The sequence below is a fragment of the Thermobia domestica genome, chromosome 15 (assembly GCF_964235325.1).
Source record: "Thermobia domestica chromosome 15, izTheDome1.hap1.1, whole genome shotgun sequence".
Taxonomy (NCBI): domain Eukaryota; kingdom Metazoa; phylum Arthropoda; class Insecta; order Zygentoma; family Lepismatidae; genus Thermobia; species Thermobia domestica.
Window position 1 is genome coordinate 139,272,096 of NC_137468.1, and position 15,406 is coordinate 139,287,501.

Genomic DNA, 15,406 nt, shown 5'->3' on the forward strand with positions numbered 1-15,406 from the left:
TAAAAATCATACTAAGTTTACCATTTTTCTTTTGTTTGTTTTCCATAAGTGAAAGAAGATAATGACATGCAACTTATCACAATCATAGATAATGTTACTCTACAACAGCAAATATGAACCTGAAGAACTTTCAGTGTTGCCATCCATAGAAATTACAGTGTTGTCAGAATAACATTTCCCCCCAAATTTAAGTTAAGATAGCGACTAAAGAAACGAATTCAACTGCATTTGAGATTACGTATCAAGTTGTCTTGGAATCCTGTAAACTATTTTTTAAATAATAATTGTATTTAGTTTGTAATAAACAAAATAGTTTTAACATACAGTTATTAAAATTAAATAATAATGTTATTTAAAAAGTAGTTCACTGGATACCAAAACACCATGATACGTAACCAAATGCAGTTGAGTTCGTTCCTTTAGTCGCTACCTTAACTTAGGTTTTTGGGGAAATGTTATTGTGGTAACACTGTAATTTTTAAGGATGACCAACACTGAAAGTTCTTCAGGTTCATATTTTCTGTTGTGGAATAACATTATCTATGATTGTGATAAGTTGCACTTCATTATCTCTTTTCACTTATGAAAAAACAAGCAAAAGAAAATTGGTAAATTTTGTATTATTTTTAGTATGTCACGCTCTTAATGCCTAGATAGCTTGCGATTTTTATACCTTAATGAAACCACAGGAGATAATTCCAAAGATATGCGATTCTTATAGTTGATAAACATGTCAGAACATGTTAGTAAAACATCATCTTTATTTTAGTACTAGGAAAAGATTATCCGCTCTTGCTATCAAACCATATATATGTGTACGACTTAACTATATACTTGTCGCACAACACACAAATTTGTAGATCGTAATATTCAGAAACCAAAATGATAATAATTCATTAAAGTTTTCCTTCATTTATATGGGTTCATATTAAAATAATTTAAGAAAGACAAAAGTGAAAAAAACTCAATTTTGCTTTAAGTAGTAAGTACCTATTTCATACTCTATAAACTTACACAATCATTTCATTTTATTTTAAAGTTACATTTCATAACTAAAGAATGTGGCAAAAAATTAAAGCCTTCAAAATCTAAATGACAATAGAATGTGCCAAAATCACTTCTTTTGAAGGAAAATCGTAAAAATGTAATCTTCCCAATTTATAGCAACTTTTCTTAATAGTACGAATGAGGTACATATACATTGATACTGATCTATACATTATCTACACAATATGATCTCAATTTTGACAACTTTGGCACTTAGCTCATTTAGATTTTCCAGGCCTTACTTTATTTTCATTTTTTTTTTAAATGTGCTTTTTCTGTGTAAGCAAATACCCCGTTATTAAGAAAACAACGCAAATTATCATTGAAAAATAACTAGCTTTACTTCAGAGCTGAATATACAAATCAAATTAACCTTCTTTATTCTTTGTTTTTTGAATGAAAAGATATTTTTTATATTATATACCGTATAAAGTTAATTTCATTATCTATATCTCCTTGTATATTGTATACGGATTTTGTAAAACAAAATGCAGTAGAACTGGTTCAACCACAGAAGAATATAACAATAAAAAATTAAACTCTTTGCTTGATTATTAACAAAAATACAAGAAAAAACATGGTATACTGTTACCCAGCATGACTAGTTAATCTTTGCATTCTTTATGCAATGTACAAAGTATATGCATATATACATGATTTACGATAATTCTCTCGGGTAAATAAACATTTTTCACTAATAAAAAGTCTGTTCTTTGTGAATTTCAGAATTATTTTTTTCTCTTTTGATATAAATATTTTGTTTGTACATATACTGTATATATATAAAAATACCAAATTATGTATCTGAATTGTACTAAGATTACCAATTTTAAGCAAATTCAATTTTGCCATTTTTCTTTCTTTTTCAAAGTATCTTATCTAAAAATAGGATAGAGCATGTTCACAACAGTTGTAATCTATATTTTATCATTGTATTATCATTATTTTAGTAAGTCCCCTCCTGATTATCTTACTTCATAAATGATTTTTTTTATTCGAGTGTTTTATTATTATCTCTAGGAATATCTTTCCATAGCATGTTCTAACAGGTTTCTCTGTCGACATTATACAGCAGTCGGTATCAAGGATAAAAGAACAAGTTTTATTCGAGAAAACTAAGTTGAAAAATATTTTAGAAACCTAAGTTGCAATTGTGAGAAGAATTGAGGGCTGAAAAGCATAAACGATTTAAGTAGAAAATAATCTCCAATGGATGTTTTCCTGGTAGTGTTTTAGGCACTATTCTGAATGCTGGAAGTTCCAGAAAAAAATACAATGATTCCCAACATCTGCTGACGCATGTTTCTACTGAGTAACTTAGCGAATGATGTAAATGTCATAGCAATTCAAAATAGCGTGTAATTAGTGTGGCAAGCTCAACATTTGAAAACAAAACTAGTCAAGTATAGTGATTACTAAAATTGATAGAAAAAAATATGCTTTATGCTGACAACGATATATTTTATTCGAAATCAAATAATTTACACATTTTAGGGGAAAAAATGGTATATGATGTGTAGGTGCCAAAAAAATTATATTATTCAATTATTCGTCATTTCCTGAAACTTGCCAAGTTGCTTATATTTTGTACCATTTTCAATCCTCAATTAATATAATAACAATAATCTAAAAATACAATATAACTAATTCAAACGAAGAATTGATTTTATTCCATTTTTAGACTACAATCATTTTATTAATTCTGATTTGATCCTAGTTTAGTTTTCCTAATCTTTGTTTAACACATTTTCTTGTTGTTCTTCCACCTTTGATAATGACTGCCTTAACTATCGACTACCTTTCCTTTTCAATCCATCGACTTGAAAGTACTGTATTTTTAATTTGTTTTAAATGCGTTTCCTTACAAGTTGTAGCTTTCTTTCTTTTATTTCTATTGCAACTTTTGATATCCACCATGTTACATCACAGATGTCATAAAATTTTCATGCCTACAATCTGTGTATAGGATCCTTAAAATATCAGTGAAAACTACTTGTTACATAAAATATTTTTTGTTTTTTCAACCACAAACTGACATTTAAAGGAACAGATGTACAATCAATTCGGGATTAAAGATCTTTCTTTATGAATACACATAAAAGAAGACTAGCATTGAAGACCACATGGTGAGACGACATGAGATTGACTTCATTCAGAAAATCATCTGTAAAACTATGATGAAAGAATCTTGTGAAGTTTCATAGATGCTAATATTGCTTATTCACATTTATATGTGAATTTATCTGGAAGATTTCTACCTCTCTCGAGCCTTTTCCCTTTTACTGCAGAGTTACTATCTCGATGCACTCAGCTGGAAACGACTCTGTCTCCCACGCGGAGGTTTCACTGGGTTTCATCCACTCAACAGACTCAATCGAACGTTTTCTAGCAACGAACACTGGAGCCACCTAGTGTCCACAAGTGTCTGGTAACACACAGACTGCCACAGTTTTAGCCAGTTGTACGGAACTGATGTTGCTAGGAACGCCGCGGTTCCAATTTCTGTGACAGGTTGGTTAACACTCTCTGATTATCAATGATTCGAAGACACTTGATGTACGAACGAACTTCAGCTTCGCTCTTTGGCGTTGGTGGGTCAAGTACTAAAACAGAAGAAAAAAATTGCAAATATGAAATGTATCTTAACAGGAGAAATGTATACCAATACAGTATTTTCAACTTTTCACATTAATAAGAAAACACGCTACCAGGAAACAGTCAAGTTCATACAACATACAGGGATAGAGGAATTAGAGTTCTGGGCCTTTGACATCTATGGACGTATTAGCCCATGATGAGGAGTGACATCCCTCGGTGATCAATCACACTATCTGGGAAATTGGGGAGGAAGAAGGGAATAGGGAAGAAAAGAAACGGCATAAGACCATTACGTTAGGTACCATCCCGGAATTCGACTCGTGTGAATGAGGGAAACCCAGGAAGACCTCACTCACAATTGCTAGACTGATAAAGCTTTTACACTTTTTCGACCGTGTGTCCCACCGGGAATCGAACCCTGAACCATTCGCAGCATATACAACATACAATAATCAGCATATGATACTATGTCACTTACTCTGCATGTTTAATAAGTAAATAAAAGTTTAAAGAGATTATAATATAGACTATGTCCAATCCATAAAATAACACATATGTTATTATTAATATAAACAATACAACATGTTTCAGAACGATCAACTGAATGCATATCGAAAAATTATTACTAAACAAATTCTCTATATTTTTACGTATTAAGGCATATACTATTTAGCAGTACATTTGACTCAAAGTAAGACTCGTAAGAAATGTATTTGATATAATTCTCTGCTATCTATGCTATAATGGATACAAAAGAATTAAAACATTGTGCAATAAACTAAAGACTTTTTTCTCATAGTTCTGAATCTCAAAACGACATACTTTGTCAAAATATCACTCTTATTAGGTTATTATTATTAGACTATGATTTGGATATCAATGTGCTTATTAAGACACAAGGAAATAATGAATTTAACGGTAGGTATTTCGGCATCAATTCTGTATGGTATGATATTTAGATATTTTACTTATGTATTACCATTCATTGATTGTATGGTATCTTTCAAACAGGTGGGTACATCCCACATACTGTCCACCCAGTACTGTTGTTAGCATAAACTTCTTAACACTCTATCATTTAAAACTGTATGTAGAGTACTTCATGTTACTCTTCACTTTCTCTCTCTTTTATCTGTCTTATCTGATGAGCAGTGATATCCAATAAAGCAAATACAAAGTTAATATTTAAGAACTTACAACATCTGCGTTTCACACAATACTTGTGCAATAGTCGTTTAGTCAAAGTTCTCACACGATTATGGTGTAAATCCCAACCATACAGCTTAACGAAAAAGCTGAGATCTACATCCAGAACGAAAAGAAACTGATTATTTTTTTTAAATAATTTTAAATAAATGATTACAACTATTTCGTAAGTTCGAGTGGATTGTATTGATCATATGCGTAATACTACTGAATACTTACCAAGTTGCCTTGTTCGACAGTATCGAATAGTACGCATCGTTTGAGCTAGCATATGCATTTTTTCGAAATTGACTAGTCCATCTATAGAGGTTTTGTTGCCTTCGTGTGTGAAAGTCATGTCTAAAAGATAAAAATAATATAATGGTTTATTATACGTTGCATTCACGCTTCATTGCTTAGATCTACCCTTCATTGTAAAGATTAAAATAAACAAATAAGTAAATATAAGGATAAATCACAATACAGAGTGAAACTGACTTTCTGGAATAAGTGTAAAAGCCCTTGTAAGTTCATTAGTAGTCGAACGTTAAGAAATTTTAAAAATACATTTAAAAATTTGGAAATATGTGTCACTTTACAGCTTAAAGCTTACGTACAATTTCATGTCACATTATGTTTAAGAATTATCTATTTCTCTTTTTGTAGCTGTATACCATAAATGCCAGACAAATGTTCAAGTCTGGGGCCTGCTTCACAAAAAGTTTTAGTTGCGCAATATTAGTATTGAACTGATAATATTAATATAATTTTGTATATCTTAAAATTATGACAAACTGGAAATAATAACACTAAAAGTAACTTTTACTATTTTTTAGTGTTTCTGACTTTTAAAATAACACTAGTAGAGCTTGCAAGTTTGTGAAACTGGTCCTTGGTTAACTGTTGAGGCTTGATAAAAGTTTTATAGTACTTATCGCACAGGATCCGACTGGAAATTTCTCGGTGTGAAAGTGACAAATAAGTAAATAGGGAAACACGAAGGAAGTTACGTCATTCTATTTAAAAGCTGCTTTCATTCTGCCGCCAAGGCAAAAAATTCTTAAGTAGAGTAGCTAAAACTATAGGCGCCATTGGCGGCTCTTGAGAGAAGTCGTATTAATAAAAAATATTTTTTTGTTGCTACAAGGTAAAAGGAGAAACTCTTAATGAAAGAGGAAACACCCAATTTTTTAACACATCATATCCTCTATAGATGTGACTTCTAGAACACACAAAGAGTGAAAAAATAACTAACTGGACCGGGACTCGAACCCGGCGTACGTGCGTAGGCAACTCTATAACTGAGTGGCGTAGTGGCTGACTCATCGGCACGGTACGCCGGAGGTCCCGGGTTCGAGTATCGATCCAGTCAGTCACTTTTTCACTCTTTGTTATAGTATTCACATCTACAGAGGATACGGTGTGTTAAAAAAAATCGGTTGTTTTCTGTTTCATTACTATCTATATGAAATCACAACCGCCATAGTGCTTAATATATGGAACAGGGATTGGGGTCTGGTACAACTCATGTAATCCGAGTGGAGAGCACCGACTTCAAGAGTGGAAGAGTGGGTGGTTGCTCTGGAAGACGGACTGGTGGGGTAGTGGTTGAGGCAACGGCACAGTATGCCGGAGGTCCCAGGTTCCAAGTCCCGGTACAGACAGTCACTTTTCACTCTATGTATGTCATGAAAGAAGAAAGTTTACCTAATGTATTAATTCTTGCACACAACTTTCAGAACCTGTATGAAGCTTCCTTCCCTTACGTTGTAGCGATAACATGTAAATCTTAACCGATGTGACTTCCCTTTATTTCATTTCTCAGAGTCGCCATTCATAGGAATACATCCTTCGTTTATTTCAATCTTTTGCTAGCACGGATAAGAAATTTTTCAAATAATTTTCTTGATAAACTTACGGTACATTGAAAACTGAATTTCTTAGTGATTTTGTAAATTCCTACTTTCGTCTGAATGGATTGACCAAAAAAGCAATAAAACTGTTTTAAATTAAATACGTTCCATTTACTTACAAAAAGAAAATAAATAAATAAGTAAATAAGTAAAAGCATTTAAAACCTCCACCGGGAAAGTTACATACAGGACATTTCCTGTTGAATTTGACAATATACAATCAATTGATGAAACGAACAAAATCAATTCATATGCGCAAGGGTATGTACAATAACTGCTCAATATATAAAACCAATGAAATAATTCACTGATATTGAACGGCCGTAAGAGGGCAGTCATTACTTCTATATATACAAAGAAAATGACAAATTTCATCCTCAACTTTTAAAATACTACGAGCGTTTTGGGCTCATCAATGGAAACCCTTTCTAATTTTTATCAAGGACAAAAATAAGCTACAAAAACAGCTAAAATACACTCACGGATGTACAAAGAACATATTGACTATTTAAATGTATTTACGGCACTTATATTTACAAAAAGTATAACAGACATAATCATAGCCGCATGGTGAAATTGACTAATAATATTTGTCAATAATATTTGAATGTTACAGCCAACTACATGAGAACACAAATCTAATTCCATTTTCTAACAAATCACTGCAAACATTACAACCAACTAATGCACAGAACTAGTTATTGTTATTAATTAATTTATTTATTTATTATCTATAATCATCAACCGTTGCTGAATCTTACTTCACAAATTGTGTAAAAAGAGATAAAAGAGGATTATACTGATTCCATTGCTCAGATACTGATCTTCTGCTGTTAATTTGTCTGTCTGTCTGAATATCTATATATATATATATAGCATAACTCTAGAACGCCTAAAGCAATTTTAACCAAACTTGATACACCTATTACTTACAATATAAAAAAATACTATGGGGATAAGACCCCCTAGAACAACAAGGGGGTTGTGGAGGGGCAAGCACGTAGCCAAAGGGTGGGTCCGGATCCTCCCTTCGAAACCATAAATGAAAAGAATAAGAAAGAATGAAACAAAAAGAATTTCTAGAAAATTTCTTGAAATATGCAGAAAAGTTACGGAATTCTCAGAATTTCTAGTCAGGGAATTTTCAAGCGTTCGAAAACATAGTAACGTTCTAAATAGTATGGACATTCTTTAATCATAATTTTTCATCATCACTTCTCTGCAGTATTAAACATATTAGTTGAGAAACAGTTTTCTATTGCTCCTTTAACTTGTCATTTGGAACAGATAGAAATTGACAGATTAAATAATATTAACAAAAAATAATGTGGAAAGAAAGTTCGTTAATATTTGATTCTACAGAGAAAGGAACGCAGATACTGTAAAATATTTTTCAAAACATTATTGGATATGTACTTTTTATAATAGAAGACGTGTACTTTTTATAAGTTGAGGTCATAATGAAAGGAAAATTGTTATATTTGAATGAACAAAGGAAGGAACGTAGTTATTGTAAGATCTTTTTCAATACTTTTTAATATTTTTTACTCGAGATTTCTTCATAGTTTGATATTAAATTACTTACCAACATATCCTCATTTTATTGTCCTAAAATAAACCAGTATATGTTGCCAGTAAAATAGTTCAGATTGATCGAACCTCTGATGTGATAACCACAGTATTTCATGTCACCCCCTCCCCCCCTCAATTACGAAATTCTGGCTAAATGAACCAATATATTACCAGTAAAATAGTTTAGAATGATCGAGCACCTGGTGTGATAACCACAGTATTTCATGTCACGGACCTCCCTACGTGCCTGTGGAGGGGGACAAAAAGGATTGGAAATGAACAATATTACTGTCTGGCTCAAACTTCTTGATGTTAAGGCGTGCCTTTTTTTTTTTTTTTCTCCTATACCGAACGAAATTTACGCGAGGTTGTCTAATACTCGATGCTTGGGAGAAATGCGATTTGCAGTCAAAAAAAAAAATGTCTTCGTTAATACAATGTTAGTATAGTTTAGGAAAAAAGGAAACAATTTCTAAATAATTAGGGGAGAAAAGCATGATTCTGCGTCCAGTAGTTCATTATTTTATTGTAAGATTTCTTCTTCATATACAAGTCAATATAAACGAGTGTTTGTTCTTTTACCTTCTCGGTTTGAAGCTTTTACTTCGTTCTTCTACCTGTGTTTCACGAAAGAAACGTTTCACGTACTTGTACACGAAAGGAAATGAAATCTGACAACGTCATTCCTAAGTGCCATTGGCTTTCGCCAAACTTCAAGAGGTTTGAGCCGGATAGTGCCGAATCCATAGTTTCTAGGGTCTCTGATATGGATGATAACATTCCCGATGTCATTTAAGTCCAAGTTAAGCCCCTATTAGCAACTCATGGGGAGGGGGGCTGTTAAAATGGCTACATGTAAAAAATTCGAAAACAACCGATGTTAGTGTCGAATTCATAGTTTTCGAGGTCCCTTAAGGTGATTGGTAACAGTTCAAGTGCCCTTTAAATATAAGCTCAGCTAATATATATAGGTGTATATTATTTTATAATTATTAAAGATTATTTATTTTCTGGTTTCAATATTGTATGCAACATTCACAACGATTTAGCCATTTTAATAGAAAGTGCATCAAAGAAAGAAAAGAATCTGATCAAGTTGATTATATTGCTATATGGTTTTCATAGTTAATGTATGTTGGACTTAATTTAGTCACCAATTCTATCTTCCATGTTTTTTGTAAATATGGTCGTAATGTTCCTTGCACAGACATAAACAAGTTAATATAGTTTTTGTATCTAATATAAGGTAGACAAAAAGCTTCACTGATGAGCCTGATTTTAAGATTTCATTAAGGACGTACTCTGGCACGTTTTTTCTATATAGAAATAATTACATAATATTATACGAAATTTATCGTGTGTACATGTAAAAGTGCACATTGTAAGCAATGAAAACCAGAGATCTTAGGCAATACGATTGCCCATTTGATACATACCTTTCAGCAGCAGAGGCATAAAGGGAATCACAGGCGGTTGAAGTTTTCCTACAGATATCCTATACGCTCTATGGTTTCTTGACGGATCAATTAAAGTTTCGAACTCTGTATACATCTTGCGAAACTTGGAAGGCAGTTTTTCCCACGTTAATGACAGACGACTTATAGCTACGTTGCTAAGCCCCATTACAATGGCGAAAAAGGCATTCAAATTTTGATATTCTTTGCAGCTGAAAGATAAAAATTAAACTCAATAAGAGAGAAAGTTAATACAATTGAAATAGACTTATGTGTAATAACTAAATTCAACTTACATACATTTACCGAAAAGAACAGGGATGCACACTCCACTGAGAAGAATGTGTCTGTGAATGGAATGAACCTAATCCTACAGGACAGCCAAGGCTGATTCAACAACACTTTTTTTTTTTTTTTTTTTAATGCTGTGTCAAAGGAACTGCTAAACAACTTTTGTGACCAAATAACTAATTCTGATGATAACATAAATTTTATTTTGAATACAAATGTATATTATTTTACTAATTCTGATGATAACATAAATTTTATTTTGAATACAAATGTATATTATTTTCTCTTCATTATGAAATCCATTAAACCATTAAGGAAAATACAAAAATAAATATGTGAAAAGATATTCTATTACTAAATTGAGCCAATCAAGAATGCTATTTTAGTGTCCAACAACATTACTTGTTTGCCATAAGCAAATCACAGAAGTTCAATTGTAGTATCAGTATTTTGATACTATGCACAGTACACAAACTTATCCTATTTCACAAATTTTCTCTGATTACAGCTATAAGTGTTTTAATATTAGCAGAGAGATGGCGGTAAAATTTTCCGATTCACTGATACATCCTGTACGGAGACAAAGACAACATGGTTTTGTGCTTGAATGTTTATAAAGTCATATAATTAAATCATATTTATGTGCAAGTCCTTTGAAATAAGTGTGTGAAGCAGGAAAAAATGCATTTGATTTAAAATAGCGGCTCTACAAAATTTAGAACTACTAACTTTCTTCTTATGGAAGCTCCTGTATTTGGAACAATTTTAGAACTTTCTCTCGTCTCGTCTTTCGATTTGATTTAATCCGAGAGTTCATTTATATATCCCCTATATTTAAAAAAAAATGACAGGAATGTGTCGACTTTAATGATAAAAATGGAGGTAAAATCTCAATTCTTGAAGCTTTATATATATATATATATATATATATATATACCGGGTGAGGCATTTAAAACTGTTTTTTTGAATATCTGGAAAACTACAAATCGGATTTTGAAAAAGTTGTAATAAAAGTTGTTCGTCTCGAAAGGGGACATCCAATGATACCACACTCGACCCCCTGCCCCCACCCCCCGGGGGCGGGAGGGGGGCAACTTTGAAATCTTAAATAGGAACCCCCATTTTTTATTCCATATTCTGATTCCCCGTGAAAAAATACGTAACTTTTGTATTGAACATTTTTTCGTTGCGTGATAGATGGCGCTGTAATCGACAAAAATCAAAATGGCCCACAAACATTTGAAAAATGAGGCATTTAAAACTGTTTTTTTGAATATCTGGAAAACTACAAATCGGATTTTGAAAAAGTTGTAATAAAAGTTGTTCGTCTCGAAGGGGGACATCCAATGATACCACACTCAACCCCCTGCCCCCACCTCCCGGGGGCGGGAGGGGGGCAACTTTGAAATCTTAAATAGAAACTCCCATTTTTTATTCCATATTCTGATTCTCCGTGAAAAAAATACGTAACTTTTGTATTGAACATATTTTCGTTGCGTGATAGATGGCGCTGTAATCGACAAAAATCAAAATGGCTCACAAACATTTGAAAAATGAGGCATTTAAAACTGTTTCTTTTGAATATCTGGAAAACTACAAATCGGATTTTGAAAAAGTTGTAATAAAAGTTGTTCGCCTCAAAGGCGGACATACAATGATACCACACGCGACCCCCTTCCCCCACCCCTTGGGGCGGGAGGAGGGCAACTTTGAAATCTTAAATATGAATCCCCATTTTTTATTGCATATTCTGATTCTCCGTGAAAAAATACGTAACTTTTGTATTGAACATTTTTTTCGTTGCGTGATAGATGGCGCTGTAATCGACAAAAATCAAAATGGCTTACAAACATTTGAAAAATGAGGCATTTAAAACTTTTTTTTTTTTTTTTTTTTTTTTTTTGAATATCTGGAAAGCTAAAAATCGGACTTAAAAAATAAAACGTAAAAAAATTCACTCATCTCGAAGGGGAACATTCAGCAATATCAGGTTTGGATTCTCTGGGAACAAATACGTAACTTTTGTATTGAACATTTTTTTCGTTTCGTGATAGGTGGCGCTGTAATCGACGAAAATTTGTTACGAACAATTGAAAAATATCCAAGAAATACGCATCAGATTAAGAAAATTAAAGTAGATAGTTTTGATATCTTTGTAAATGCTATCAAATGACACCATAGTTGACTACCGTAACGCTATCTCAGTTATTCTGAAAGGTGGTTATTCTAAAATCTTTAATGAGAAACTGTAATGTTTTAAGCAAAACACTTGATTCTCCAGAACATAATTCATTACTTTGACCAAATTTTTGGTGTAATTTCTGTTACCGATGTAGGTGAAATTTACTTCAATTGGACTACGTGGACGTAGTATCTATTAGTTTGTTGCCTTTGGTTTGCTGATTCAATGTGAGTCCCCTTGCCTCTCACTAAGGAGATGCTTGTTTCAGGTAAGTCCCCTTGAGTCTCATCATCGAGGTGTTTGTTTTAGTTGAGCCTCTTGCATCCTACCATTCGGGTGTTTGTTTTGGGGTTGTCTCTTTGCCTCTCACACATCTTCATTGTTTACTGAACAAACGAACAAACGTTCGAAATGGTCCCCCTTTTCTGCAATAGACTACACATTGCAAGTAGGGATAGGCGCGAGTCGAGCTTAAACTCGACTCGAGTTGAATTCGAGTCGAGTCAAAGGTAATTTTCTCGAGTCGAGTTCCAAGCCGAGTCACTGTTTTGAGCTCGAGTTTGATAAATGGCTCGCACATTCAGCTCTTTTTAACTCGTTTTTAAATTATGGCCTGTTTAGACTGGAAAGCGAAAGCCATGAGAAATGTAAGCAGTAATGTCGAATACTTTTAATATTTCTCACGACAGAGGTACATCTGGTGGAGGTACGTTTAGTATATGTCATCTCGTCTCGAAAACGAGACAATAATAGATTTTTATAACGAGACAGCTTCAAATTTCGTGAGCACCAATATAAGTATATACTGTAGTTCTTACCGTCTAGGCTTAGACCTGCACGGTCGACTTTTTGAGCCCCAGAAGAAGCCCAATCCGTGCAGTGATGTCAATAGGCTCGGCTGGTTCAACTGAGCGAACAGCTCAAGCCGGCTCGGTTGGGATAGAAAGCCATCGGCTCGGTTCAATTGAGCCGGCTTGGTTGGGACGAGCCAGCGACTCGGCACAATTGAACCGATGGCTCGAGCCGGTTCCATTCGGATCAGCCACCAACTCGACTCATGTGAGCCATCGGCTCGAGCCAGCTCCATTAAAAGCAGCCCATCGACTCGGTTCGACTCAGCTGAACTGAGCCGGCTCGCTTGGGTGAGCTGTTGGCTCACTTTTCTGTTTGGCTTGATAGTGAATAAGCTGTGAGCCGACCGCTTGAGCCGATGACAACCCTAAACCCGGACCAAGCAGTTTTGAACATGTTTGACCGACGCCCTATAACTTTTATCAATTTTTGGCTTGCTCCTCCGGAACTCAAACCCAGAACCTCATGACCGATGTCCTTGCCTCCTAAAGACTTGTCGACTACGCAGATAGACAGTCACTAGTTTTTAGTATTCAGATACAAACCGCCTATCTTTCGTATAGTAATAATAATAATAATAATAATAATAATAATAATAATAATAATAATAATAATAATAATAATAATAATAAGTTGTAGTAGTGGTAGTATATTACTAGTAATATCATTGATAATTATATTATCTACGTAGGATATTTGAAAAGAGTATTTGGAACTACACACAGGATTTAGCTCGAATTGGCTCGACTCGACTCGAAACTTAACCCGAATTCGAGTAGAATTTCGAGTAGAGTTGGAGGAAGTTTTTCGAGTCGAGTCGAGTCGAGTTTCAAAGAAAACTTGCTCGAACTCGCTTGTGCCCATCCCTAATTGCAAGTGTTACACCTACAGGAAATCTAACCATGGACTGCTACGCGTGGTAGCAGTTCTTGCTTCGTAGACGGTAGTTTGAATAATGCAAAATATATCGCAAAAAATAGTCACAATTTCGAACATTTTCTTATCACTTGTCAGCGGTGTTTACTCATTTTGATTGTTGTCTATTAGAGCGCCATCTATTATACAGCGCCAAGAAAGACAATGTTACATAACGTACTCACAAAGTACGTTCACATGTCATTCAGGGTTATGTCAGTATTATTAAATTATTTATTGAAACTGGAAGTATTCAACCCAGACAACGAGTCCGATCACGGCCTGTGACGAACGAAAATGCCGCAGTGAATGTTTTAGCTGCAGTTGCTGCAAATCCTCACATCAGTTCTCGGCAAATCGCACGAAGTTCAGGAATGTCGCAAAGAAGTGTTCTGCGCATACTGCATGAACACAGATTCCATCCATATCACGTTTCGTTGCATCAGGAACTACATGGGGACGACTTTCAACACCGCTTGAACTTTTGCAATTGGATACAACAGCAATTAGCAGTTAATGATGATTTTATTTCACAGATACTTTTCTCTGATGAGGCAACTTTCACGAATACTGGTCAAGTGAATCGGCATAATATGCATTATTGGTCAGTAGATAATCCTCATTGGTTAAGGCAAGCCGAGCGTCAACGTCCATGGAGTGTGAACGTTTGGTGCGGTGTTTTAGGTACTCGAATAATTGGCCCATACTTCATAGACGGGAATTTGAATGGTCAAATGTATGCCGATTTTTTAGATAATATTTTGCCAACACTACTGGAAGATGTCCCACTTCAAACAAGAATGAATATTTGGTTTCAACAAGACGGATGTCCAGCGCATTATTCACGGATATCTCGTGAGGTTTTGAATAGAAAATATCCTGATCGATGGGTTGGACGAGGTGGTCCTCAAAATTGGCCTGCACGATCCCCTGATTTAACTTCTTCCGACTTTTTCCTGTGGGGAACGCTAAAAGCAAAATGTTACACGGAAGAACCAACAACCCCAGAAAATATGCGGCAGCGCATAATCAATGCATGTGCAAACATTAGCGAAGAGACACTTAGAGCAGTAGAATTGTCCTTCAGAAACAGAGTTGTAATGTGTATTGCAGAAAACGGACACCATTTTGAACATTTGTTTCGGTAAAATATGGAGCTTCCGATGGTGAGAGGCAAGGAGACTCACCTTAAACAAACACCCCGATGGTGAGAGGCAAGAGGACTCACCTAAAACAAGCACCCCGATGGTGAGAGGCAAGGGGACTCACCTAAAACAAGCACCCCCATGGTGAGAGGCAATGGGACTCACCTGAAACAAGCACCCCGATGGTGAGAGGCAAGGGGACTCACCTGAAACAAGCACCCCGAAGGGAACAAATTACTACTACGTCCACGT

At 34.4% G+C, this 15,406-nt stretch overlaps 1 protein-coding gene across 4 annotated transcripts in view; it reads right to left on the minus strand.

Moving 5' to 3' along the window:
- Positions 1 to 1,289: 1,289 nt before the first annotated feature.
- The window catches only part of Epac (Exchange protein directly activated by cAMP), a 1,466,091-nt gene continuing 1,451,974 nt past the window's right edge, over positions 1,290 to 15,406 (minus strand). For all 4 annotated transcript variants that reach the window (XM_081740195.1, XM_081740196.1, XM_081740197.1 and 1 more), the window contains 3 exons: positions 9,752 to 9,981; positions 5,071 to 5,190; positions 1,290 to 3,650 (listed from right to left, as the gene is read on the minus strand). In XM_081740195.1, the coding sequence (XP_081596321.1) occupies positions 3,526 to 3,650; positions 5,071 to 5,190; positions 9,752 to 9,981 (475 nt within the window). In that variant the 3' untranslated portion in view covers positions 1,290 to 3,525. The remainder of the gene's footprint in view (positions 3,651 to 5,070; positions 5,191 to 9,751; positions 9,982 to 15,406) is intronic.